The 27,971-nt window shown below is 33.8% G+C and overlaps 2 protein-coding genes across 11 annotated transcripts; both read right to left on the minus strand.

Moving 5' to 3' along the window:
* Window positions 1-21,002, minus strand: LOC144088399 (peptidyl-prolyl cis-trans isomerase FKBP3-like). 9 transcript variants are annotated; one of them, XM_077618791.1, is made up of 12 exons: window positions 19,841-21,002; window positions 15,126-15,253; window positions 11,658-11,785; window positions 8,184-8,303; window positions 6,826-6,953; window positions 2,334-3,472; window positions 2,056-2,182; window positions 1,770-1,870; window positions 1,021-1,083; window positions 818-927; window positions 485-584; window positions 211-233 (listed from the first exon to the last, which is right to left on the minus strand). In XM_077618791.1, the coding sequence occupies exons 6-10, from the start codon at window positions 2,435-2,437 to the stop codon at window positions 912-914; spliced, it is 411 nt and encodes a 136-aa protein (XP_077474917.1). In that variant the 5' UTR covers window positions 2,438-3,472; window positions 6,826-6,953; window positions 8,184-8,303; window positions 11,658-11,785; window positions 15,126-15,253; window positions 19,841-21,002; the 3' UTR covers window positions 211-233; window positions 485-584; window positions 818-911. The 9 variants fall into 9 exon arrangements, with proteins under 9 accessions (XP_077474918.1, XP_077474914.1, XP_077474919.1 ...); XM_077618792.1 differs by lacking the exon at window positions 485-584 and having other exon boundaries at window positions 1-233; XM_077618788.1 differs by lacking the exon at window positions 485-584 and having other exon boundaries at window positions 1-233; window positions 1,009-1,083.
* Window positions 20,158-27,733, minus strand: armc5 (armadillo repeat containing 5). Of its 2 annotated transcripts, XM_077618785.1 has the most exons (8): window positions 27,455-27,733; window positions 26,831-27,131; window positions 26,732-26,762; window positions 26,546-26,656; window positions 24,492-25,377; window positions 23,216-23,835; window positions 22,450-22,582; window positions 20,158-22,211 (listed from the first exon to the last, which is right to left on the minus strand). In XM_077618785.1, the coding sequence occupies exons 1-8, from the start codon at window positions 27,472-27,474 to the stop codon at window positions 21,062-21,064; spliced, it is 3,252 nt and encodes a 1,083-aa protein (XP_077474911.1). In that variant the 5' UTR covers window positions 27,475-27,733; the 3' UTR covers window positions 20,158-21,061. The 2 variants fall into 2 exon arrangements, with proteins under 2 accessions (XP_077474911.1, XP_077474910.1); XM_077618784.1 differs by having other exon boundaries at window positions 26,831-27,733.
* Between the last annotated feature and the right edge of the window lie 238 nt (window positions 27,734-27,971).

The raw sequence follows: 27,971 nt of genomic DNA on the forward strand, positions 1-27,971 counted from the left end.
TACATTTCAAGAACTTTTATTTTTCCACAAAAAAAGGGGTTATCAGGGTGGGTCCGCATTTAAGGTTGTGTTGCTGTTCATGGACAAAGAATCTCTTCTTGGCACTCTGGAAAATAAAAGAGGGTCAACACACAATAGACTAAGTCCAGGATTAGTTAAGTAAAAAAAAAAAATGTTTTACCAACATCAGCAAGCCTTCATCCCACTGCAAAAGAAGGCACAATATTAAAGCCCTAGGAGGAAAAAATATATAAATATTAGACATCCACTGCAGAAACAGGGAGACTTAAAAATGATCTGAGTCTTTATAAGAGGGATCTCCAACTGCAGTCCTTGAGGGCCCCTGTCCAGTTTATTTTCCATGTCCTCCATCACACCTTGATCTTGTTCATTTGATTCAAATGTGGTGGGAGTAATGGAAAGCATACTGGATAGGGACCCTGAGGACCAGAGTTGGAGACACCTGCTCTATAATGACAAGTACCTGAGGGGATGTTGCTGTCAAAAAGTGTGCCGTCACCCTTTTTGGGGAAGTTTGTCTGGTCATCTTTCTTCAGCGTTGATTTGGTCAACTTGGGTGGACACTGAAGAGAAGCAACATACACAATGAGTAGGTTTAGTACACATAACAAGAAAATAAATAACCTCCAACTGCAGTCCTTGAGGGCCCCAGTCCAGTTTATTTTCCATGTCCTCCATCACACCTTAATCAGGATCTTGATCATTTGATTCAAATGTGGTGGGAGATATGGAAAGCATACTGGATAGGGACCCTGAGGACCAGAGTTGGAGACACCTGCTCTATAATGACAAGTACCTGAGGGGATGTTGCTGTCAAAAAGTGTGCCGGCCACCAATGTCACCCTTTTTGGGAAAGTTTGTCTGGTCATCTTTCTTCAGCGTTGATTTGGTCAACTTGGGTGGACACTGAAGAGAAGCAAGATACACAATGAGTAGGTTTAGTACACATTACAAGAAAATAAATAACCTGAAACACTTGGGTCCTACATCGTCCACAACCTTTGCCTTGACTTCTTGACAGCTGTCACCTCTTCCACCGTGTACATCCGTGGCTTTAAACCTCTACAAAACACAGCATGATTATACAATTGCTCATTTAACCATTGTGACCAGTGGTCCCCAAACTATTCCAGAAAGGGCAGCAGAGGGTGCAGGTTTTCATTCCAAACTGTAAGAGGAAACCTTTCCACCAATCTGGTATCACTGGATTGCATTCAGGTGATTCTTTTTTTCAGCAGAAAAACCCCATTGGTTAAACTGTTAATGTTGGATCTGTTGGAACCAAAACCTGCACCCACAGCAGCCCTCGGGGACCAGTTTGGAGACCTATAAATGAGGGAAAATTGTTATTTTATCATATGTTTAAACTCAAGTGGAAAAATGGCCCCTGCGCTTTTGTTGACTGAATGTCTCAAACGCATTTACAATAAAAAAAATGAAAAGGTCCTAGCCCTGAAGTCTTCCTTTAAGAAAGTGAAGGGAAATGTCTATATTCTATAAAAGTGTACTGTTTATTCCTTACACCTCCACTGATGGCATTTATGTGGGTGTGAGTTATCCACACAAGTTGTTGCTATTTAAAAAAAAAAAAAATCTACGCCAAGCCAGTTAGTGTTTTCATTCAAAATTGGAATGTATCATAATGAAAAACAAGCTAATTTAGCAAAGCCGTGAATAGCGAACGCTGATATTTAATGATTACACGGATATAGTAAATAGAAACTACTATTTTTTTTAAAATGACTCACTTTGCTGACAAACAGCTCATTATGGCGTCGACAAGTTGCTCCTTTTTGGCTGTTATGGCCGCATTCTTGATGTTTCCCAGCAATCCGTGTTCGTTGAGGAACTGAAACACACAAGGGAATGAAACATTAAGAGCTGTAGGTAACGCAATGTAGCCAATTTGTTTGCAAACATTTGACTGTCTGCATCCACGTTGGGCCACATCACGCGATCGAAGCATGCTACTACCGTCATAAAGCACTCTTCAAATGAGAACTGGGGCTTCGAAATCCCCAAATGACAACGTACCGTGTCCTGTGAGAACTTTATCGGGTCTTTCTTCGGTAAATCGTCACTTCTGAGCTGCCTGCAGTCTACCAAAGGACTGGCAGCTGGCTCATTTGCCATTTTGAAGGGTGGAGCCGACCTTTGAACTCTGACATGGGTAATACGTATCAAAAATAGACACATAAAAGTACATTGTTTTCATAATACTAACGTGTATTATGCGACACATATAAAAAAGCATCAATAATAACCTCATACAATTGAAATATTATTTAGGAATATAGCCACATTTTACTCACCCAAAATATTTTTTATTTGTACATAAAATCCATCCTCCTTTGTTTCCTTCTACCCTAATGCGGATAAAGCGGTTCAGAAAATGAGATGAAATGAGACTATACATTTACTTATTTTACATGATCATTTAAAAAAAAAAGTCTTAGTATACATGGTCATTTTTAAAGCCTTACTATACATGGTCTTGTTTTTAAGAAAAAATCCTTACTAATCATGATCATTTTTCATTTTCATACAGTTTTTTTTTAAAGAAAAAAGCTTTACACGGTCATTTTTTTAAGAAAAATGCCTTACTATACATGGTCATTTTTAAAGCCTCACTATACATGGTCTTCAAAAAAAGCCTTACAATACATGGTCATTTAAAAAAAAGAATCCTTACTATACCTGTTCATTTATTTAAAAAATCACGTCGCCGAAATTTCAAATAGCAACAGTTTTACTACCTCATCATCAGCCCAGCATCTCATATCACCCCGATGGCTAGAGATAGAAACAAATTGAGTAACAAGCCATTAACTGAAAGAAATTCCAGTGAAATAAATCACAGCATATCATTGTAAGTCCTTAATAGAATGCTTTGGGACGATTTCACGATCATTAACTCGTTGCTTTTTTACCTGCTGTCGACTTTATTTTTTGTTTTGAACAACAACTCAATGAATACCTAAACTCTATTTTTATTATCATCAATTTGTTGCAATGCTGTCAAAACCAAGCACAACAGTAAAGAAAACCTCTTTTGGGCACAATTACAACAAGTGTAAATGTTAGCCACTCTTGTTTATCCACGTCCGGTCAGAATCAAACAGTTCCAAAATAACTGCAGTGTCTTAAAAAGCCTTACTATACTATGTCGTTTTTTAAGAAAAAAAGCCTTACTATACTATGTCATTTTTTAAGAAAAAAAGCCTTACTATACTATGTCATTTTTTAAGAAAAAAAGCCTTACTATACTATGTCGTTTTTAAAGAAAAATAGCCTTGCTATACTATGTCGTTTTTAAAGAAAAAAGACTTATTATAGAGTGTGCCTGGTTTTCCGTCTCCTTGTACCCTAAGATCGGCTGGCCACCGATTCAGGATGTCCGCCGCCTCTGGCCTGGAGACAGCTGGGATTGGCTCCAGCATCCCCCGCTACCCTGATGAGGATAAAGCGGTTCAGAAAATGAGATGAGATGAGGCTTACTATACATGGTCAATTGTTTAAAGAAAAAGCCTTACTATACTATGTCGTTTTTTTTAAAAAAAAGCCTTACTTTACTATGTCGTTTTTTAAAGAAAAAAGCCTTACTATACTATGTCGTTTTTAAGAAAAAAAGCCTTACTATACTATGTCGTTTTTTAAGAAAAAAAGCCTTACTATACTATGTCGTTTTTAAGAAAAAAAGCCTTACTATACTATGTCGTTTTTTAAGAAAAAAAGCCTTACTATACTATGTCGTTTTTAAGAAAAAAAGCCTTACTATACTATGTCGTTTTTTAAGAAAAAAAGCCTTACTATACTATGTCGTTTTTTAAGAAAAAAAGCCTTACTATAATATGTCGTTTTTTAAGAAAAAAAGCCTTACTAAACATGGTCATTTTTAAGGAAAAAAGCCTTACTATACTATGTCGTTTTTTAAGAAAAAAAGCCTTACTATACTATGTCATTTTTTAAAGAAACAAGCTTTACTATACTATGTCGTTTTTTTAAGAAAAAAGCCTTACTATACTATGTCGTTTTTTTAAGAAAAAAGCCTTACTATACTATGTCGTTTTTTAAGAAAAAAAGCCTTACTATACTATGTCGTTTTTTAAGAAAAAAAGCCTTACTATACTATGTCATTTTTTAAAGAAACAAGCTTTACTATACTATGTCGTTTTTTTAAGAAAAAAGCCTTACTATGCTATGTCGTTTTTTTAAGAAAAAAGCCTTACTATACTATGTCGTTTTTTAAGAAAAAAAGCCTTACTATACTATGTCGTTTTTTAAGAAAAAAAGCCTTAGTATACTATGTCATTTTTTAAAGAAACAAGCTTTACTATACTATGTCGTTTTTTTAAGAAAAAAGCCTTACTATACTATGACGTTTTTTTAAGAAAAAAGCCTTACTATACTATGTCGTTTTTTAAGTAAAAAAGCCTTACTATACTATGTCGTTTTTTAAAGAAAAAAGCCTTACTATACTATGTCGTTTTTTAAAGAAAAAAAGCCTTACTATACTATGTCATTTTTTAAAGAAAAAAAGCCTTACTATACTATATCGATTTTTAAAGAAAAAAACCCTTACTATACTATGTTGTTTTTTTAAAAGAAAAAAAGCCTTACTATACTATGTCGTTTTTTTAAGAAAAAAGCCTTACTATACTATGTCGTTTTTTAAGAAAAAACCCTTACTATACTATGTCGTTTTTTAAGTTAAAAAGCCTTACTATACTATGTCGTTTTTAAGAAAAAAAAGCCTTACTATACTGTGTCGTTTTTTTTTAAAGAAAAAAGCCTTACTATACTATGTCGTTTTTTTTTAAAGAAAAAAGCCTTATTATAGTATGTCGTTTTTAAGGAAAAAAGCCTTACTATACTATGTCGTTTTTAAGAAAAAAAAGCCTTACTATACTGTGTCGTTTTTTTTAAAGAAAAAAGCCTTAAAATACTATGTCGTTTTTTAGGAAAAAAAGCCTTACTATACTATGTCGTTTTTTTTAAAGAAAAAAGCCTTACAATACTATGTCGTTTTTTAGGAAAAAAAGCCTTACTATACTATGTCATTTTTTAAGAAAAAAAGCCTTACTATACTATGTCGTTTTTAAGAAAAAAAGCCTTACTATACTATGTCGTTTTTTTTTAAAGAAAAAAGCCTTACTATACTATGTCGTTTTTTAAGAAAAATCCTTACTATATTATGTTGTTTTTTTAAAAGAAAAAAAGCCTTACTATACTATGTTGTTTTTTTAAAAGAAAAAAAGCCTTACTATACTATGTTGTTTTTTTTTAAGAAAAAAGCCTTACTATACATGGTCATTTTTAAGGAAAAAAGCCTTACTATACTATGTCGTTTTTTAAGAAAAAAAGCCTTACTATACTATGTCATTTTTTAAAGAAACAAGCTTTACTATACTATGTCGTTTTTTTAAGAAAAAAGCCTTACTATACTATGTTGTTTTTTTTTTAAAGAAAAAAGCCTTACTATACTATGTCGTTTTTTTTTTAAAGAAAAAAGCCTTACTATACTATGTCGTTTTTTAAGAAAAATCCTTACTATATTATGTTGTTTTTTTAAAAGAAAAAAAGCCTTACTATACTATGTTGTTTTTTTTTAAGAAAAAAGCCTTACTATACATGGTCATTTTTAAGGAAAAAAGCCTTACTATACTATGTCGTTTTTTAAGAAAAAAAGCCATACTATACTATGTCGTTTTTTAAGAAAAAAAGCCTTACTATACTATGTCATTTTTTAAAGAAACAAGCTTTACTATACTATGTCGTTTTTTTAAGAAAAAAGCCTTACTATACCATGTCGTTTTTTTAAGAAAAAAGCCTTACCATACTATGTCGTTTTTTAAGTAAAAAAGCCTTACTATACTATGTCGTTTTTTAAAGAAAAAAAGCCTTACTATACTATATCGATTTTTAAAGAAAAAAAGCCTTACTATACTATGTTGTTTTTAAAGAAAAAAGCCTTACTATACTATGTCGTTTTTTTAAGAAAAAAGCCTTACTATACTATGTCGTTTTTTAAGAAAAAACCCTTACTATACTATGTCGTTTTTTAAGTTAAAAAGCCTTACTATACTATGTCGTTTTTAAGAAAAAAAAGCCTTACTATACTGTGTCGTTTTTTTTTAAAGAAAAAAGCCTTACTATACTATGTCGTTTTTTTTTTTAAAGAAAAAAGCCTTATTATAGTATGTCGTTTTTAAGGAAAAAAGCCTTACTATACTATGTCGTTTTTAAGAAAAAAAAGCCTTACTATACTGTGTCGTTTTTTTTAAAGAAAAAAGCCTTACAATACTATGTCGTTTTTTAGGAAAAAAAGCCTTACTATACTATGTCGTTTTTTTTAAAGAAAAAAGCCTTACAATACTATGTCGTTTTTTAGGAAAAAAAAGCCTTACTATACTATGTCGTTTTTAAGAAAAAAAGCCTTACTATACTATGTCGTTTTTTTTTTTAAAGAAAAAAGCCTTACTATACTATGTCGTTTTTTTTTAAAGAAAAAAGCCTTACTATACTATGTCGTTTTTTAAGAAAAATCCTTACTATATTATGTTGTTTTTTAAAAGAAAAAAAGCCTTACTATACTATGTTGTTTTTTTTTAAGAAAAAAGCCTTACTATACTATGTCGTTTTTTTTAAAAGAAAAAAGCCTTACTATACTATGTCGTTTTTAAAGAAAAAAGGCTTACAATACTATGTCGTTTTTTAGGGAAAAAAAGCCTTACTATACTATGTCGTTTTTTAAGAAAAAAAAGCCTTACTATACTATGTCGTTTTTAAAGGAAAAAGACTTACTATACAGTGTGCCTGGTTTTCCGTCTCCTTGTACCCTAAGATCGGCTGGCCACCGATTCAGGATGTCCGCCGCCGCCTCTGGCCTGGCCTGGAGACAGCTGGGATTGGCTCCAGCATCCCCCGCTACCCTGATGAGGATAAAGCGGTTCAGAAAATGAGATGAGATGAGGCTTACTATACATGGTCAATTGTTTAAAGAAAAAGCCTTACTATACTATGTCGTTTTTTAAAGAAAAAAAGCCTTACTATACTATGTCGTTTTTTAAAGAAAAAAAGCCTTACTATACTATATCGATTTTTAAAGAAAAAAAGCCTTACTATACTATGTTGTTTTTTTTAAAGAAAAAAGCCTTACTATACTATGTCGTTTTTTTAAGAAAAAAGCCTTACTATACTATGTCGTTTTTTAAGAAAAAACCCTTACTATACTATGTCGTTTTTTAAGTTAAAAAGCCTTACTATACCATGTCGTTTTTAAGAAAAAAAAAGCCTTACTATACTGTGTCGTTTTTTTTTAAAGAAAAAAGCCTTACTATACTATGTCGTTTTTTTTTTAAAAAAAAAACCTTATTATACTATGTCGTTTTTAAGGAAAAAAGCCTTACTATACTATGTCGTTTTTAAGAAAAAAAAGCCTTACTATACTGTGTCGTTTTTTTTTAAGAAAAAAGCCTTACAATACTATGTCGTTTTTTAGGAAAAAAAGCCTTACTATACTATGTCGTTTTTTTTAAAGAAAAAAGCCTTACAATACTATGTCGTTTTTAAGAAAAAAAGCCTTACTATACTATGTCGTTTTTTTTAAAGAAAAAAAGCCTTACTATACTATGTCGTTTTTAAGAAAAAAAGCCTTACTATACTATGTCGTTTTTTTTAAAGAAAAAAGCCTTACAATACTATGTCGTTTTTTAGGAAAAAAAGCCTTACTATACTATGTCGTTTTTTAAGAAAAAAAGCCTTACTATACTATGTCGTTTTTAAGAAAAAAAGCCTTACTATACTATGTCGTTTTTTTTTAAAAGAAAAAAGCCTTACTATACTATGTCGTTTTTTTTAAAGAAAAAAGCCTTACTATACTATGTCGTTTTTTAAGAAAAATCCTTACTATATTATGTTGTTTTTTTAAAAGAAAAAAAGCCTTACTATACTATGTTGTTTTTTTTTAAGAAAAAAGCCTTACTATACTATGTCGTTTTTTTTAAAAGAAAAAAGCCTTACTATACTATGTCGTTTTTAAAGAAAAAAGGCTTACAATACTATGTCGTTTTTTAGGGAAAAAAAGCCTTACTATACTATGTCGTTTTTTAAGAAAAAAAAGCCTTACTATACTATGTCGTTTTTAAAGGAAAAAGACTTACTATACAGTGTGCCTGGTTTTCCGTCTCCTTGTACCCTAAGATCGGCTGGCCACCGATTCAGGATGTCCGCCGCCTCTGGCCTGGAGACAGCTGGGATTGGCTCCAGCATCCCCCGCTACCCTGATGAGGATAAAGCGGTTCAGAAAATGAGATGAGATGAGGCTTACTATACATGGTCAATTGTTTAAAGAAAAAGCCTTACTATACTATGTCGTTTTTTTTAAAAAAAAGCCTTACTTTACTATGTCGTTTTTTAAAGAAAAAAGCCTTACTATACTATGTCGTTTTTAAGAAAAAAAGCCTTACTATACTATGTCGTTTTTTAAGAAAAAAAGCCTTACTATACTATGTCGTTTTTAAGAAAAAAAGCCTTACTATACTATGTCGTTTTTTAAGAAAAAAAGCCTTACTATACTATGTCGTTTTTAAGAAAAAAAGCCTTACTATACTATGTCGTTTTTTAAGAAAAAAAGCCTTACTATACTATGTCGTTTTTTAAGAAAAAAAGCCTTACTATAATATGTCGTTTTTTAAGAAAAAAAGCCTTACTAAACATGGTCATTTTTAAGGAAAAAAGCCTTACTATACTATGTCGTTTTTTAAGAAAAAAAGCCTTACTATACTATGTCATTTTTTAAAGAAACAAGCTTTACTATACTATGTCGTTTTTTTAAGAAAAAAGCCTTACTATACTATGTCGTTTTTTTAAGAAAAAAGCCTTACTATACTATGTCGTTTTTTAAGAAAAAAAGCCTTACTATACTATGTCGTTTTTTAAGAAAAAAAGCCTTACTATACTATGTCATTTTTTAAAGAAACAAGCTTTACTATACTATGTCGTTTTTTTAAGAAAAAAGCCTTACTATGCTATGTCGTTTTTTTAAGAAAAAAGCCTTACTATACTATGTCGTTTTTTAAGAAAAAAAGCCTTACTATACTATGTCGTTTTTTAAGAAAAAAAGCCTTAGTATACTATGTCATTTTTTAAAGAAACAAGCTTTACTATACTATGTCGTTTTTTTAAGAAAAAAGCCTTACTATACTATGACGTTTTTTTAAGAAAAAAGCCTTACTATACTATGTCGTTTTTTAAGTAAAAAAGCCTTACTATACTATGTCGTTTTTTAAAGAAAAAAGCCTTACTATACTATGTCGTTTTTTAAAGAAAAAAAGCCTTACTATACTATGTCATTTTTTAAAGAAAAAAAGCCTTACTATACTATATCGATTTTTAAAGAAAAAAACCCTTACTATACTATGTTGTTTTTTTAAAAGAAAAAAAGCCTTACTATACTATGTCGTTTTTTTAAGAAAAAAGCCTTACTATACTATGTCGTTTTTTAAGAAAAAACCCTTACTATACTATGTCGTTTTTTAAGTTAAAAAGCCTTACTATACTATGTCGTTTTTAAGAAAAAAAAGCCTTACTATACTGTGTCATTTTTTTTTAAAGAAAAAAGCCTTACTATACTATGTCGTTTTTTTTTTAAAGAAAAAAGCCTTATTATAGTATGTCGTTTTTAAGGAAAAAAGCCTTACTATACTATGTCGTTTTTAAGAAAAAAAAGCCTTACTATACTGTGTCGTTTTTTTTAAAGAAAAAAGCCTTAAAATACTATGTCGTTTTTTAGGAAAAAAAGCCTTACTATACTATGTCGTTTTTTTTAAAGAAAAAAGCCTTACAATACTATGTCGTTTTTTAGGAAAAAAAGCCTTACTATACTATGTCATTTTTTAAGAAAAAAAGCCTTACTATACTATGTCGTTTTTAAGAAAAAAAGCCTTACTATACTATGTCGTTTTTTTTTAAAGAAAAAAGCCTTACTATACTATGTCGTTTTTTAAGAAAAATCCTTACTATATTATGTTGTTTTTTTAAAAGAAAAAAAGCCTTACTATACTATGTTGTTTTTTTAAAAGAAAAAAAGCCTTACTATACTATGTTGTTTTTTTTTAAGAAAAAAGCCTTACTATACATGGTCATTTTTAAGGAAAAAAGCCTTACTATACTATGTCGTTTTTTAAGAAAAAAAGCCTTACTATACTATGTCATTTTTTAAAGAAACAAGCTTTACTATACTATGTCGTTTTTTTAAGAAAAAAGCCTTACTATACTATGTTGTTTTTTTTTTAAAGAAAAAAGCCTTACTATACTATGTCGTTTTTTTTTTAAAGAAAAAAGCCTTACTATACTATGTCGTTTTTTAAGAAAAATCCTTACTATATTATGTTGTTTTTTTAAAAGAAAAAAAGCCTTACTATACTATGTTGTTTTTTTTTAAGAAAAAAGCCTTACTATACATGGTCATTTTTAAGGAAAAAAGCCTTACTATACTATGTCGTTTTTTAAGAAAAAAAGCCATACTATACTATGTCGTTTTTTAAGAAAAAAAGCCTTACTATACTATGTCATTTTTTAAAGAAACAAGCTTTACTATACTATGTCGTTTTTTTAAGAAAAAAGCCTTACTATACCATGTCGTTTTTTTAAGAAAAAAGCCTTACCATACTATGTCGTTTTTTAAGTAAAAAAGCCTTACTATACTATGTCGTTTTTTAAAGAAAAAAAGCCTTACTATACTATATCGATTTTTAAAGAAAAAAAGCCTTACTATACTATGTTGTTTTTAAAGAAAAAAGCCTTACTATACTATGTCGTTTTTTTAAGAAAAAAGCCTTACTATACTATGTCGTTTTTTAAGAAAAAACCCTTACTATACTATGTCGTTTTTTAAGTTAAAAAGCCTTACTATACTATGTCGTTTTTAAGAAAAAAAAGCCTTACTATACTGTGTCGTTTTTTTTTAAAGAAAAAAGCCTTACTATACTATGTCGTTTTTTTTTTTAAAGAAAAAAGCCTTATTATAGTATGTCGTTTTTAAGGAAAAAAGCCTTACTATACTATGTCGTTTTTAAGAAAAAAAAGCCTTACTATACTGTGTCGTTTTTTTTAAAGAAAAAAGCCTTACAATACTATGTCGTTTTTTAGGAAAAAAAGCCTTACTATACTATGTCGTTTTTTTTAAAGAAAAAAGCCTTACAATACTATGTCGTTTTTTAGGAAAAAAAAGCCTTACTATACTATGTCGTTTTTAAGAAAAAAAGCCTTACTATACTATGTCGTTTTTTTTTTTAAAGAAAAAAGCCTTACTATACTATGTCGTTTTTTTTTAAAGAAAAAAGCCTTACTATACTATGTCGTTTTTTAAGAAAAATCCTTACTATATTATGTTGTTTTTTAAAAGAAAAAAAGCCTTACTATACTATGTTGTTTTTTTTTAAGAAAAAAGCCTTACTATACTATGTCGTTTTTTTTAAAAGAAAAAAGCCTTACTATACTATGTCGTTTTTAAAGAAAAAAGGCTTACAATACTATGTCGTTTTTTAGGGAAAAAAAGCCTTACTATACTATGTCGTTTTTTAAGAAAAAAAAGCCTTACTATACTATGTCGTTTTTAAAGGAAAAAGACTTACTATACAGTGTGCCTGGTTTTCCGTCTCCTTGTACCCTAAGATCGGCTGGCCACCGATTCAGGATGTCCGCCGCCGCCTCTGGCCTGGCCTGGAGACAGCTGGGATTGGCTCCAGCATCCCCCGCTACCCTGATGAGGATAAAGCGGTTCAGAAAATGAGATGAGATGAGGCTTACTATACATGGTCAATTGTTTAAAGAAAAAGCCTTACTATACTATGTCGTTTTTTAAAGAAAAAAAGCCTTACTATACTATGTCGTTTTTTAAAGAAAAAAAGCCTTACTATACTATATCGATTTTTAAAGAAAAAAAGCCTTACTATACTATGTTGTTTTTTTTAAAGAAAAAAGCCTTACTATACTATGTCGTTTTTTTAAGAAAAAAGCCTTACTATACTATGTCGTTTTTTAAGAAAAAACCCTTACTATACTATGTCGTTTTTTAAGTTAAAAAGCCTTACTATACCATGTCGTTTTTAAGAAAAAAAAAGCCTTACTATACTGTGTCGTTTTTTTTTAAAGAAAAAAGCCTTACTATACTATGTCGTTTTTTTTTTAAAAAAAAAACCTTATTATACTATGTCGTTTTTAAGGAAAAAAGCCTTACTATACTATGTCGTTTTTAAGAAAAAAAAGCCTTACTATACTGTGTCGTTTTTTTTTAAGAAAAAAGCCTTACAATACTATGTCGTTTTTTAGGAAAAAAAGCCTTACTATACTATGTCGTTTTTTTTAAAGAAAAAAGCCTTACAATACTATGTCGTTTTTAAGAAAAAAAGCCTTACTATACTATGTCGTTTTTTTTAAAGAAAAAAAGCCTTACTATACTATGTCGTTTTTAAGAAAAAAAGCCTTACTATACTATGTCGTTTTTTTTAAAGAAAAAAGCCTTACAATACTATGTCGTTTTTTAGGAAAAAAAGCCTTACTATACTATGTCGTTTTTTAAGAAAAAAAGCCTTACTATACTATGTCGTTTTTAAGAAAAAAAGCCTTACTATACTATGTCGTTTTTTTTTAAAAGAAAAAAGCCTTACTATACTATGTCGTTTTTTTTAAAGAAAAAAGCCTTACTATACTATGTCGTTTTTTAAGAAAAATCCTTACTATATTATGTTGTTTTTTTAAAAGAAAAAAAGCCTTACTATACTATGTTGTTTTTTTTTAAGAAAAAAGCCTTACTATACTATGTCGTTTTTTTTAAAAGAAAAAAGCCTTACTATACTATGTCGTTTTTAAAGAAAAAAGGCTTACAATACTATGTCGTTTTTTAGGGAAAAAAAGCCTTACTATACTATGTCGTTTTTTAAGAAAAAAAACCCTTACTATACTATGTCGTTTTTTAAGAAAAAAAGCCTTACTATACTATGTCGTTTTTTAAGAAAAAAAGCCTTACTATACTATGTCGTTTTTTTAAGAAAAAAAGCCTTACTATACATGGTCATTTTTAAGGAAAAAAGCCTTACTATACTATGTCATTTTTTAAAGAAACAAGCTTTACTATACTATGACGTTTTTTTAAGAAAAAAGCCTTACTATACTATGTCGTTTTTTTAAGAAAAAAGCCTTACTATACTATGTCGTTTTTTAAGAAAAAAAGCCTTACTATACTATGTCGTTTTTTAAGAAAAAAAGCCTTACTATACTATGTCATTTTTTAAAGAAACAAGCTTTACTATACTATGTCGTTTTTTTAAGAAAAAAGCCTTACTATACCATGTCGTTTTTTTAAGACAAAAGCCTTACTATACTATGTCGTTTTTTTTTAAAGAAAAAAGCCTTACTATACTATGTTGTTTTTAAAGAAAAAAGGCTTACAATACTATGTCGTTTTTTAGGGAAAAAAAAGCCTTACGATACTATGTCGTTTTTTTAAGAAAAAAAACCCTTACTATACTATGTCGTTTTTTAGGGAAAAAAAGCCTTACTATACTATGTCGTTTTTTAAGAAAAAAAAGCCTTACTATACTATGTCGTTTTTTAAGAAAAATCCTTAATATATTATGTTGTTTTTTTAAAAGAAAAAAAGCCTTACTATACTATGTTGGTTTTTTTTAAGAAAAAAGCCTTACTATACTATGTCATTGTTTTTAAAAGAAAAAAGCCTTACTATACTATGTCGTTTTTAAAGAAAAAAGGCTTACAATACTATGTCGTTTTTTAGGGAAAAAAAGCCTTACTATACTATGTCGTTTTTTAAGAAAAAAAACCCTTACTATACTATGTCGTTTTTTAAGAAAAAAAGCCTTACTATACTATGTCGTTTTTTAAGAAAAAAAGCCTTACTATACATGGTCATTTTTAAGGAAAAAAGCCTTACTATACTATGTCATTTTTTAAAGAAACAAGCTTTACTATACTATGTCGTTTTTTTAAGAAAAAAGCCTTACTATAATATGTCGTTTTTTTAAGAAAAAAGCCTTACTATACTATGTCGTTTTTTAAGAAAAAAAGCCTTACTATACTATGTCATTTTTTAAAGAAACAAGCTTTACTATACTATGTCGTTTTTTTAAGAAAAAAGCCTTACTATACTATGTCGTTTTTTTTAAGACAAAAGCCTTACTATACTATGTCGTTTTTTTTAAAGAAAAAAGCCTTACTATACTATGTCGTTTTTTAGGGAAAAAAAGCCTTACTATACTATGTCGTTTTTTAAGAAAAAAAAGCCTTACTATACTATGTCGTTTTTTAAGAAAAAAAACCCTTACTATACTATGTCGTTTTTAAGAAAAAAAAGCCTTACTATACTGTGTCGTTTTTTTTTAAAGAAAAAAGCCTTACTATACTATGTCGTTTTTTTTTTTAAAGAAAAAAGCCTTATTATAGTATGTCGTTTTTAAGGAAAAAAGCCTTACTATACTATGTCGTTTTTAAGAAAAAAAAGCCTTACTATACTGTGTCGTTTTTTTTAAAGAAAAAAGCCTTACAATACTATGTCGTTTTTTAGGAAAAAAAGCCTTACTATACTATGTCGTTTTTTTTAAAGAAAAAAGCCTTACAATACTATGTCGTTTTTTAGGAAAAAAAAGCCTTACTATACTATGTCGTTTTTTAAGAAAAAAAGCCTTACTATACTATGTCGTTTTTAAGAAAAAAAGCCTTACTATACTATGTCGTTTTTTTTTTTAAAGAAAAAAGCCTTACTATACTATGTCGTTTTTTTTTAAAGAAAAAAGCCTTACTATACTATGTCGTTTTTTAAGAAAAATCCTTACTATATTATGTTGTTTTTTAAAAGAAAAAAAGCCTTACTATACTATGTTGTTTTTTTTTAAGAAAAAAGCCTTACTATACTATGTCGTTTTTTTTTAAAGAAAAAAGCCTTACTATACTATGTCGTTTTTAAAGAAAAAAGGCTTACAATACTATGTCGTTTTTTAGGGAAAAAAAGCCTTACTATACTATGTCGTTTTTTAAGAAAAAAAAGCCTTACTATACTATGTCGTTTTTAAAGGAAAAAGACTTACTATACAGTGTGCCTGGTTTTCCGTCTCCTTGTACCCTAAGATCGGCTGGCCACCGATTCAGGATGTCCGCCGCCGCCTCTGGCCTGGCCTGGAGACAGCTGGGATTGGCTCCAGCATCCCCCGCTACCCTGATGAGGATAAAGCGGTTCAGAAAATGAGATGAGATGAGGCTTACTATACATGGTCAATTGTTTAAAGAAAAAGCCTTACTATACTATGTCGTTTTTTAAAGAAAAAAAGCCTTACTATACTATGTCGTTTTTTAAAGAAAAAAAAAGCCTTACTATACTATATCGATTTTTAAAGAAAAAAAGCCTTACTATACTATGTTGTTTTTTTTAAAGAAAAAAGCCTTACTATACTATGTCGTTTTTTTAAGAAAAAAGCCTTACTATACTATGTCGTTTTTTAAGAAAAAACCCTTACTATACTATGTCGTTTTTTAAGTTAAAAAGCCTTACTATACCATGTCGTTTTTAAGAAAAAAAAAGCCTTACTATACTGTGTCGTTTTTTTTTAAAGAAAAAAGCCTTACTATACTATGTCGTTTTTTTTTTAAAAAAAAAACCTTATTATACTATGTCGTTTTTAAGGAAAAAAGCCTTACTATACTATGTCGTTTTTTTTAAAGAAAAAAAGCCTTACTATACTATGTCGTTTTTAAGAAAAAAAGCCTTACTATACTATGTCGTTTTTTTTAAAGAAAAAAGCCTTACAATACTATGTCGTTTTTTAGGAAAAAAAGCCTTACTATACTATGTCGTTTTTTAAGAAAAAAAGCCTTACTATACTATGTCGTTTTTAAGAAAAAAAGCCTTACTATACTATGTCGGTTTTTTTTAAAGAAAAAAGCCTTACTATACTATGTCGTTTTTTTTAAAGAAAAAAGCCTTACTATACTATGTCGTTTTTTAAGAAAAATCCTTACTATATTATGTTGTTTTTTTAAAAGAAAAAAAGCCTTACTATACTATGTTGTTTTTTTTTAAGAAAAAAGCCTTACTATACTATGTCGTTTTTTTTAAAAGAAAAAAGCCTTACTATACTATGTCGTTTTTAAAGAAAAAAGGCTTACAATACTATGTCGTTTTTTAGGGAAAAAAAGCCTTACTATACTATGTCGTTTTTTAAGAAAAAAAACCCTTACTATACTATGTCGTTTTTTAAGAAAAAAAGCCTTACTATACTATGTCGTTTTTTAAGAAAAAAAGCCTTACTATACTATGTCGTTTTTTTAAGAAAAAAAGCCTTACTATACATGGTCATTTTTAAGGAAAAAAGCCTTACTATACTATGTCATTTTTTAAAGAAACAAGCTTTACTATACTATGTCGTTTTTTTAAGAAAAAAGCCTTACTATACTATGTCGTTTTTTTAAGAAAAAAGCCTTACTATACTATGTCGTTTTTTAAGAAAAAAAGCCTTACTATACTATGTCGTTTTTTAAGAAAAAAAGCCTTACTATACTATGTCATTTTTTAAAGAAACAAGCTTTACTATACTATGTCGTTTTTTTAAGAAAAAAGCCTTACTATACCATGTCGTTTTTTTAAGACAAAAGCCTTACTATACTATGTCGTTTTTTTTTAAAGAAAAAAGCCTTACTATACTATGTTGTTTTTAAAGAAAAAAGGCTTACAATACTATGTCGTTTTTTAGGGAAAAAAAAGCCTTACGATACTATGTCGTTTTTTTAAGAAAAAAAACCCTTACTATACTATGTCGTTTTTTAGGGAAAAAAAGCCTTACTATACTATGTCGTTTTTTAAGAAAAAAAAGCCTTACTATACTATGTCGTTTTTTAAGAAAAATCCTTAATATATTATGTTGTTTTTTTAAAAGAAAAAAAGCCTTACTATACTATGTTGGTTTTTTTTAAGAAAAAAGCCTTACTATACTATGTCATTGTTTTTAAAAGAAAAAAGCCTTACTATACTATGTCGTTTTTAAAGAAAAAAGGCTTACAATACTATGTCGTTTTTTAGGGAAAAAAAGCCTTACTATACTATGTCGTTTTTTAAGAAAAAAAACCCTTACTATACTATGTCGTTTTTTAAGAAAAAAAGCCTTACTATACTATGTCGTTTTTTAAGAAAAAAAGCCTTACTATACATGGTCATTTTTAAGGAAAAAAGCCTTACTATACTATGTCATTTTTTAAAGAAACAAGCTTTACTATACTATGTCGTTTTTTTAAGAAAAAAGCCTTACTATAATATGTCGTTTTTTTAAGAAAAAAGCCTTACTATACTATGTCGTTTTTTAAGAAAAAAAGCCTTACTATACTATGTCATTTTTTAAAGAAACAAGCTTTACTATACTATGTCGTTTTTTTAAGAAAAAAGCCTTACTATACTATGTCGTTTTTTTTAAGACAAAAGCCTTACTATACTATGTCGTTTTTTTTAAAGAAAAAAGCCTTACTATACTATGTCGTTTTTAAAGAAAAAAGGCTTACAATACTATGTCGTTTTTTAGGGAAAAAAAGCCTTACTATACTATGTCGTTTTTTAAGAAAAAAAAGCCTTACTATACTATGTCGTTTTTTAAGAAAAAAAACCCTTACTATACTATGTCGTTTTTTAGGGAAAAAAGCCTTACTATACTATGTCGTTTTTTAAGAAAAAAAAAGCCTTACTATACTATGTCGTTTTTTAAGAAAAAAAAAAGCCTTACTATACTATGTCGTTTTTTAAGAAAAAAAAACCTTACTATACTATGTCGTTTTTTAAGGGAAAAAAAGCCTTACTCTACTATGTCTTTTTTTTAAGAAAAAAAGCCTTACAATACTATGTTGTTTTTTAAGAAAAAAAGCCTTACTATACTATGTCGTTTTTAAAGAAAAAAAGCCTTACTATACTATGTCGTTTTTTAAGAAAAAAAAGCCTTACTATACTATGTCGTTTTTAAAGAAAAAAAGCCTTACTATACTATGTCGTTTTTTTTTCAAAGAAAAAAGCTTTACTATACTATGTCGTTTTTTTTTTTTTTTAAAAAGCCTTACTATACTATGTCGTTTTTAAGTAAAAAAGCCTTACTATACTATGTCGTTTTTTAAGAAAAAAAGCCTTACTATACTATGTCGTTTTTTAAGAAAAAAAGCCTTACTATACATGGTCATTTTTAAGGAAAAAAGCCTTACTATACTATGTCATTTTTTAAAGAAACAAGCTTTACTATACTATGTCGTTTTTTTAAGAAAAAAGCCTTACTATACTATGTCGTTTTTTTAAGAAAAAAGCCTTACTATACTATGTCGTTTTTTAAGAAAAAAAGCCTTACTATACTATGTCGTTTTTTAAGAAAAAAAGCCTTACTATACTATGTCATTTTTTTAAAGAAACAAGCTTTACTATACTATGTCGTTTTTTTAAGAAAAAAGCCTTACTATACTATGTCGTTTTTTTAAGACAAAAGCCTTACTATACTATGTCGTTTTTTTTAAAGAAAAAAGCCTTACTATACTATGTCGTTTTTAAAGAAAAAAGGCTTACAATACTATGTCGTTTTTTAGGGAAAAAAAAGCCTTACTATACTGTCGTTTTTTAAGAAAAAAAAGCCTTACTATACTATGTCGTTTTTTAAGAAAAAAAACCCTTACTATACTATGTCGTTTTTTAGGGAAAAAAAGCCTTACTATACTATGTCGTTTTTTTTAAAAAAAAAGCTTTACTATACTATGTCGTTTTTTAAGAAAAAAAAAGCCTTACTATACTATGTCGTTTTTTAAGAAAAAAAAAGCCTTACTATACTATGTCGTTTTTTAAGGGAAAAAAAGCCTTACTCTACTATGTCTTTTTTTAAAGAAAAAAAGCCTTACAATACTATGTCGTTTTTTAAGAAAAAAAGCCTTACTATACTATGTCGTTTTTAAAGAAAAAAAGCCTTACTATACTATGTCGTTTTTTAAGAAAAAAAAGCCTTACTATACTATGTCGTTTTTAAAGAAAAAAAGCCTTACTATACTATGTCGTTTTTTTTTCAAAGAAAAAAGCTTTACTATACTATGTCGTTTTTTAAGAAAAATCCTTACTATATTATGTCTTTTTTTTTATAAAGAAAAAAAGCCTTACTATACTATGTCGTTTTTAAGGGAAAAAAAGCCTTACTATACTATGTCGTTTTTTAAGAAAAAAAAGCCTTACTATACTATGTCGTTTTTTAAAGAAAAAAATCCTTACTATACTATGTCGTTTTTTAACAAAAAAAAGCCTTATTATACTATGTTTTTTTAAAGAAAAAAAGCCTTACTATACTATGTCGTTTTTTAAGAAAAAAAAGCCTTACTATACTATGTCGTTTTTAAGGGGAAAAAAAGCCTTACTATACTATGCCGTTTTTTTTAAGAAAAAAGCCTTACTATACTATGTAATTTTTTAAGAAAAAAAGCCTTGCTATACTATGTCGTTTTTAAGAAAAAAAGCCTTACTATACTATGTCATATTTTAAGAAAAAAAGCCTTACTATACTATGTCGTTTTTAAGAAAAAAATGCCTTACTATACTATGTCGTTTTTTAAGAAAAAAAGCCTTACTATACTTTGTCGTTTTTTAAGAGAAAAAGCCTTACGATACATGTTCGTTTTTTTATTTTAAGCCTTACTATACATGGTAATGTTTTTATGAAAAGAAAAAGCCTTACTATACATGGTATTTTTTTATGAAAAAAAGCTTTACTATACATCGTCATTAAAAATAAATAGATAAAAGCCTTACATTTAGGGGTGTCAGTAGGTTCTGAAGAGACTGGTCAGGGGTCTCGAGTTTTCTGCCTGGAGGAGCGAAAGATGATCATTAATATAGTAAACAAGCAATTAAAAAATTATTCTCAAATAAACATACCCATGCTAACCCAATTAACTGGGAAAAAAACACTTTAGGGTCACCTTTTCGTTGTTCCTGTTGCCTTACCAAATTTGATGATCGTGCAACTCAGTCTCCAAACAAAGATGGCCGACTGATAGCCACAGACAGATTCATAAATGCGAGAGAAATAAATATCTAATACGTATAGAAAAAAAAGGACGATTGGATTGCGTGTATAAGGAATCTTTATAGTTGCGTTTTTGATATGGAGCAGGTGATATCTAGCCTAGCAGCTCCACATGATTTTTATGTACAAAATAAACAAGACCTGACCCCGATTGTCCACCCGAAACAAAGGCTACCAACACAAAAATGTCCATTTTAGAAATAAAGAAAAAAGACATGGAGTTACTATATTATATATATTAACAACAATTAGGAGAGGGAATTTATCGTAGCCGCTCTTTTTACTGATATTTTTGTTACGGGTGGAAACGATGCAAAATAATGACTAATGTTGATAAACAAAGGAATTTTTTTCATGTCCAAAAAATAAAAAATAAACAAAAAAGAAGAGCAATACTTGATACATTAACGGGAAAAAGTTGGAATTAATGCCTCACAATTTTGGTGAATCGATCATAATCGATATTAATAAAGCCCTTTCCTACAACTAGGCAAAAAAGCTGATTCTGCACAATGATATGAATCCAATTCTTAACTCATTGGCTGCCATTGACCGCAATAGACGTCCAATCTAATTGCACAATGATTTATATGTCACCTCAGTAAGGTTCGCCAATGACAGTGATAGATGTCCATTGACAACAAGTAGTAATAGTGAACATGTTTTTTTTTTTTTAATTTAAAATAATGAAAGAAAAATATACTATTCTATTAACCATTTTTTAAATTTAATTCCTACTTTAAACAACTGAGCTGTTGATTGTCGTCAACGGCAGCCAATAAACTGAGACGATTCACCAAGATGTTGTATGCTAAAACCTGCATCCCATAAAAGGCCAATTAAAGAACGACTCCATCTTTTGGACACGTGGCCAGTCAACCCATCAAAAAAAAAAAAAAAAAAAAAAAAAACGAGCGCCATCAAAACACGTTCGATCCATTTCTTCAATTTAGAGCGTCTGCCACCAGACTTAGAAGATCCTGCTTGAGCGTGTCGACGCAGTCGGCCCCCCCGGCCGCCTCTCGCAGGCATTCGGCGGCCTGGCGGGCCGAAAAGGGCGAGCGCCGCCCGCCCAGCAACAGCAACAGGCAAGCCCGACGCAGTGCTGGGTAGCTGTAGCGCTGCGCGAAGCGGTACACCTCCGGCAAGAGGGCGGCGGCACTGCCTCCTGCCACGCCCCCTTCCTCCGGGTGCGCCGAGCTTTTCGACGGCGACTTCTCGTTCAGACTTTTTGTCGGGCAGATGGTATCCGATTCGTCGGTTTCCACGGTCTTCTCTAAAAGAGGCTTCAGTTGCAGCTGAACGCACGTCAGATCCAGCTCGGACGTCCTGCTGGCGAGGTGCTCCTCCACGGTCGCTCCGACCATTTCCGGCGTGGGCGCGGCGCTTTCGGAAAGAAGTCCAGCCACGCAGAGCTCCTCCAGTTCCCCCTTCAGGTCCGTGGCGAGGAATCGGCACGCTCCCACCATGGCGGCGCCTAACGGAGAATCTTGGAAGGTGGTCCGCTCCGGGCGGCAGGATGCCAAGCCGTCCAAAAAGCAGCACTTCTCCGCCCGCTCGGACGCCGCCGGCCGGCACCCGTGGAGGTAGTGGAGCACGGGCGCCAGCGAGCCTCGTGTCACGTCTTTGATCCGGAGGGCTTCTGGGGAGCTGGCCTCGCTGAAGGCGCCGTTGAGCATAGCCCGGAAGTACTCGGAGCCGGACTCGTCGCCGCCCACGGCGTCCCTGTTGGCCGGCACCTCCGCCCCGTCGTCCAGGAGGAGCGTTAGGTCAAAGTCGGACGCGGCGTATGGGCAGATGTCGGCGTGGCGGGGCTTTTTGGAGGGAGGAGGGGCGGCCCGGTCGGAGTTGCCGGGCGGAGTCGGGCGCCCGGCGGCGGGCGGAGACGCCGCGCTGGACACCAGCGGGGTCAGGCAGCCGATCAGGAGCGAGAAGTAGAGCGAGTGATGCGGCGACTCGGGCCAGGCGGAGAGAAGACGTTGACATTCGGGAGTGTGGGAGTCGGCGTCGGAATTGTGGCGGCAATTCAGCGGCTGCAGGGCCAAGAGGAGGCCGCCGGAATCCAGGAGGAGTTTTCGCAACAGGGGCTTGTTGCTGACAAGAAAAAAGGAAATTGAGTACGTTTGCGCGCACGCTCACTAAAAATTGAACCCATCTTTGTTATGAATTTTACATGAATGCAGTTATAGTTAAACATTCACTGGTTGTTTAGTGAATGCTCACATTTGGCTCACGTTCAGAATTAATTTTTGCCAAGAACATTCAGTGTTTGACAAAAAAAACAAGACTTAAAGCGCATCGACAAAACGTCCTATTTTGGAAGGGAACTTACCTGCTGATCAAAGGCAGGGAGAGCGCGCAGTTGACTCGGTCCGCCTCAGAGCCCGAAAGCATGACGTGCGCGAGGATGCCGGCGCCGAACGACGACTCGCACTGGATGTGCAGATTGTTGAGGAGAGTCACACCTGCGCAAAAGGACACAACGATTAACTGTAACGCACCTCACATAAACAACATGGAAACGACGGTGAGACGCGTCCCGTACATGGTGACTGGGATGGGCTAGCGCAGGGGTCGGGAACCTTTTTGACGAAGAGAGCCATAAACAATTCATATTTTCTAATGTTATTCCTTGAGAGCCATACTCCGAATTTAAAAGTCAAAATACATGTAAATGGGTGTCTTTTATTTGAGTAATTTCACCACTTAAGTGAAAAAAAAGAATACTTTTGACAACATTCTTATGCAGTTGCTAATCAATGAGAGTATGCATTCTAGCAGAGTCTAATGCAAAAAAAAGAAGACTAAAGCAGCACTGGACATAGTATCTCAGTTCTGTCACCAGCGGGTTCCATATTTTAGCTCACAGATTAGCGAAGAGCCAGATGCACCCATCGAAAGAGCCACATGTGGCTCCCGAGCCATAGGTTCCCTACCCCTGGGCTAGCGCATCCTATTGAATGGGCATCTATTGCCGTCAATGGCAGCTAAAGAGCTAAATGTTTTTTTTAAATTAATCAACGACAACAACAAAAACAGCAATGTTTAAATTTCTTTTTTCCTTTAAAATATTTTTCATTAAAAAAAATTTTTCTTACCGAGCTGTTTGACTTTGGCACGAACGCGTTCTTGCCGCCGCTCGCCGCCGTCGTCGCTCTGGCAGAGTACGTGGTGGATGAGGGCCACGGCGCCGCCGCGGACCAGCGCCCGCAGACAGCCGGGGTTGCAGCTCAGGCGGCAGAGCAGACGAAAGCAGCGCCCGCTGGGGTCCCGGTGCTGGCCCAGGTAGCGCAGCAGTCCCCACATGGTGCCCCAGGTCATCAGGGCGGGGCATGGCTCGGCCGCGTGAGAGAAGCGCGACAGCAGCAGCAGGACCGGCGACTCGGGCGTCCAGGGCTCGGGGTGGTACGGGTGGCGGTAAGCGAATGGTCGCGGCGCCGACGGAGGCGTGTCCGCCGCCGGCTTGGCCGACGGAGAGACGGCCCCGGGCGTCCGTGGCCGCCGCCGGTGTGGCGAGGAGAACTTGGCTTTGCAGGAATTGAGAGCTTCTTTCTTTGAGGTAGCGGCGTCGGGGGGAGTGCACGGTTTCAACGGGGCGAGGCAGTCGGCGTTCGGGGAGCTTTGGGCGGGGGGCGAGGCCCAGTCGGTTTCGGCGCTGTTCGAGGAGTCCAGTAAGTCCTCTTCGCTGGAAATCATACCCTCGGATAGCAGCCATGACCTGCGCTCAATCGCAAATATTTGTCAGCAATGGTAAATATTTTCGTTCATTTTTTAATTTAAAAAAAGTATGTTTTCTTCAAATGTGATTTCATGGTTCCCTTTCTTAAATAAAAAAACAAAAAGGATAAAGTAAATATGTTTTTGTTATTTTAATCAATTTTTATGGGAAAAAACCCACTGGAAATATTCTTTTTTTTCTCCTGATTAATGGTTTACATTATTTTTAAATCTAAAAAAGCACTCACAAAAAATTCAAAAACAATAAAAAGTCCCTGATTTTTGTAATTAAATAGCAGATAATGATCTTAACATATGAACCGATTGACTGATTGCAAAGGGTGGTGATGAGTGGACCATCAAAATAATCATTTGTGACAGCCACATCTGATAAAGCAGTCATTTTTAATGAGTTTATAAAATGACCGCATGTACTGCTAACGAAGCAAAAGGCTTGTGATTTTTTTTTTAGGACAAAAATTGTTAGAAATTTTAAATCAATATTTTAAGAAACTGGTTTCAGTCATTTAATCAGTAAATACCTTAGCCTACGTATGAACCCAGTGGTCACCCATGCAAATCGTTTTTGGAATCCACTTTTGCATAATAAAAGTTTCTTTCTTAAATAAGGCAGAAATAAAGAGTGGTATGTGGTACCTGAGTCTGAGGAAGCTGGAAGACCCTTGTTCTCTGCCGCCCTCTTCCTTCTTGCAGTCCTCGAAAGGCGCAAAGTCAAAGGAGTCCAAGCAGGACGGCGGCATTAAGTCGCTTTTAGCCGCCCCCGAAGAAGCGCCCCCGCCGGCCGCCGCGTCCGCCTTGTCGCCGGCGGTGAGCGCCACCAGCCGAGCCACCATCAGGGGGACCAGCCCCAACTCCTGCAGCTGCTCCACGGCCGACTCGTCGAACACAAAGTCCACGCACGCCAGGATGGCGAACCGTGCCAGGGGGTGCCGCGGGTGCTCTGCCAAAAAGCCCACCAGAACCTCTAACCCGCCGCTCTCCTTCACCTTGGCGCGGTTGACCGCCTCCTTGCAGCACAGGCACAGCGCCTTGAAGAAGACCCCCGATCTGTGGGGGTCCTTCTTGGCCTCCGCGGTGAACTTGGGGATGACGTCGAGGGAGCCCACCAAGGGTCGCAGGCACCCTTGCGAGCACAGGTTGGCGAGCGTCTTCAGCGCCAGCTCCTCTAACGACTTCCCAGATTCTCCGGAGACCACCGCGCCCAGCTGGGCAAGGACCACCGAGCGGGACGCCGCCCGGGCGCATTCGGGGCCGCAGCCTCGGGTGAGCTCGTGGAGAGTCCTTAAGGCGGCCCGCCTCAAGGCTGGGGGGTACTCTGGGGAGATGAAGGGGGCGACGGCCGACAGGGCACCCTGGGTGAGCAGAGACAGGCGGTTGGCCGGAGTCTCCGACAGGTAGAGGAGGGCCCGCGAGGCCGACTGGGCGCACTCCAGCTTGGGGCAGGCGTCTTTGGGCGGCGTGGGGGTGGGCGAGGACGGGCTTGATGGCAGAGACATGCACAGGAGGAGTAGAGGAATACCACCTGGACAGGAACAAGGTGCCACAATTTTTGGTACGAATTGGAGAATTTACATATGAGGTACTGCTTTATTTACGAAATTTTGAAGTTACGGAAAAAGTTCTGGAACCAATTAATTTTTTAAGTAGAGCTACGATTGCAGTTCCTATGTAAATTGCACTATTAACTGCTGAAATACTGCATTGTTTTTTTTTTAAATTGGAAATGAATTGGAAATTTAGAGCTATTTAAAATAGATGAAATGTTTTTTTCCATTTGTTTTTTATTTATATTTCTGATTTAATATGAAAAGTGAAATAAACTTATATTTAGTTTTTAATTTGAAAATTGTATTTGTATTTTTTGTTTAGTATTTCGTATTTTGTCTATTTTTAAGTTTAACTGAATACGAATAAGAGAATATCAATTTGTATTTTAATTATATTTCTGATTTAATAGGAAAAGTGAAATAAGCTTATAATTAGTTTTTAATTTGAAAATGTTTGTATTTTTTAACTATTTGTTTAGTATTTTGTATTTTGTTTTTTGTCTATTTTAAGTTTAACTGAATACGAATTAGAGAATATCAATTTGTTTTTAAATTATATTTTTGATTTAATATGAAAAGTGAAATAAGCTTATATTTAGTTTTTAATTTGAAAATGTTGTTTGTATTTTTTAACTATTTGTTTAGCATTTAGTATTTTGTCTATTTTTAAGTTTCACTGAATACAAATAAGAGAACATCAATTTGTTTTTTTAATGAGAACAAAATATTTTAACTCCACTGCCATTGATGGACGATAATTACTGTTCAAATCAGTTTCTTTGATGTTGCTTTTTTTTAATAGATAAAATAATTTAAAATTGAAACAAAAAAATAGATCTCAAAAGAAAATTCGGTATTTAGGATTTTTTTTTTACATCGACATATTTAAAATATATAGATTTTAATTCCATTTTGGCCACTTTTTTGCAATTTTCCTAAAATTCCACAAGGCATTTGTTGTCTAGCTGGGCAGGTAACCAGAATATTTTGTATGTAGAGCCAGGCATTCGTAAGTAGAAGTACCACTGTATTTGGACAATTTTGAGGTCTCCAATGTCTCTAAACAATGAATTAAAATTTGACTCATTTGATCATTAGTTTCATCTCAATACAGCGCTTACAGCTGAAGGCTTGAAAACTCACCCGCCGAATGGATGAGTGCCGAGTTCTCCGAGTCCATGGCGAGATTCCCCAAAGCCCGCGCAGCTCTGTTCTGGATGGTCTCATGGGCCACATTCCTCTTCATCACGTCCACTAAGACAGCGAGGACATTTGTCAAGTGTCAACTATTTCCCTACACAAAAAAATCCATCTGAAAACAACACTCACCGACAATACTGATTCCGTCGAGCTTGCGAACCTATGTTGGAAATGTACAGATTTAATATTTGAATGCTTTTTTTCTCGTTTTCAGTCTCTCTAACTCACCGCGGTGCGTGTCTCCTGTTCAGTGCAGCAGTTGGCCAGGATGCTGAGGGTCAAGTCCAGAGTCTTCCTGGAGCAACCCGGATGACCGAGCAGTTCCAGCAAGGGCCGAAGACCCCCCGAAGTCCGGAAGCGGGTGATCCCGGCCTTGTCACCTTTGATGTGCTGCGTTCGGATGGCGACCAGCGCACGCCACTGGGCGAACCTGGACCTTTTGTCCAATTCTCCTTCCAAATCAGGTGGCTTGCTCAGGTGGGCTAGGCACCAAGTCAAGGAAGACTCCGGAGTAGATGGAGTTCCTTCCCTGTTGGAAGGGGCTCGACATTGCTTCTGGACGCTTTGTATAGGTAAAGCAGTCATTTTAAAAGAAAATAAATAGTAATAATTAATCAGGCAGCCAGCCTACTGGCTTTCTAATCCTTAACTTTTTTTTGCAGCTTCATTCATAAACACGATTTTTTTTAACTGCACAACACAACTTTGTTAGCTTTAACAGCATTTCGTTTATCTTTTACGCTCCAAACGTGCCATGATCGAGCTCGATCATAGTAATTAGAAAGAAAAAAAGGCCCACATGGCTAGAAAACTACAGCCTGCAACACGGAAAAAACGCCACTAATTTACCACCTGATGCCGCGGTTGCTCATGGGAAATGGAGTCCCGCCCGCTGTCCCTCAGCTCACCGCAAAACAGGCCAATGTCGTGGCGTAGGCCAGTCAATCGTTTTTCCGGCTCCCTGACGCATAATTGGCCAATGGCACATATTTTCACACACCGAGTGACGAGGTAAAGCTATGATCACTCTACGCTGCACCGCAACCGTTCCAAAATTCCGTGTGATACAAAAAACAATCGCCTGTGTTAGCCGCTAACGCCATCTTTAGCCAAACAAGAAAACAGGGGCGCTCGGGGAAGACAGTGGGAAGAGCAGAGGTGGGCTGGCCTTTCGAAATGCTGGGAGTTGTAGTCCAAATTTCACCTCAAATGCCTTTCTATATTTTGGTTGCTGATCTGGAAAACTACTGACTGTGAGGTCATGCCAACACAATGCATTCCGTCAATTTTAGGGTTTGTAGTTGTAATCAGTAAATATGCCTGTTTATACTGACGTGTGTGTGAAAAAGGGGAAATACATTTCCCAGGG

This window comes from Stigmatopora argus, chromosome 14 (assembly GCF_051989625.1).
Source record: "Stigmatopora argus isolate UIUO_Sarg chromosome 14, RoL_Sarg_1.0, whole genome shotgun sequence".
Lineage (NCBI taxonomy): Eukaryota > Metazoa > Chordata > Actinopteri > Syngnathiformes > Syngnathidae > Stigmatopora > Stigmatopora argus.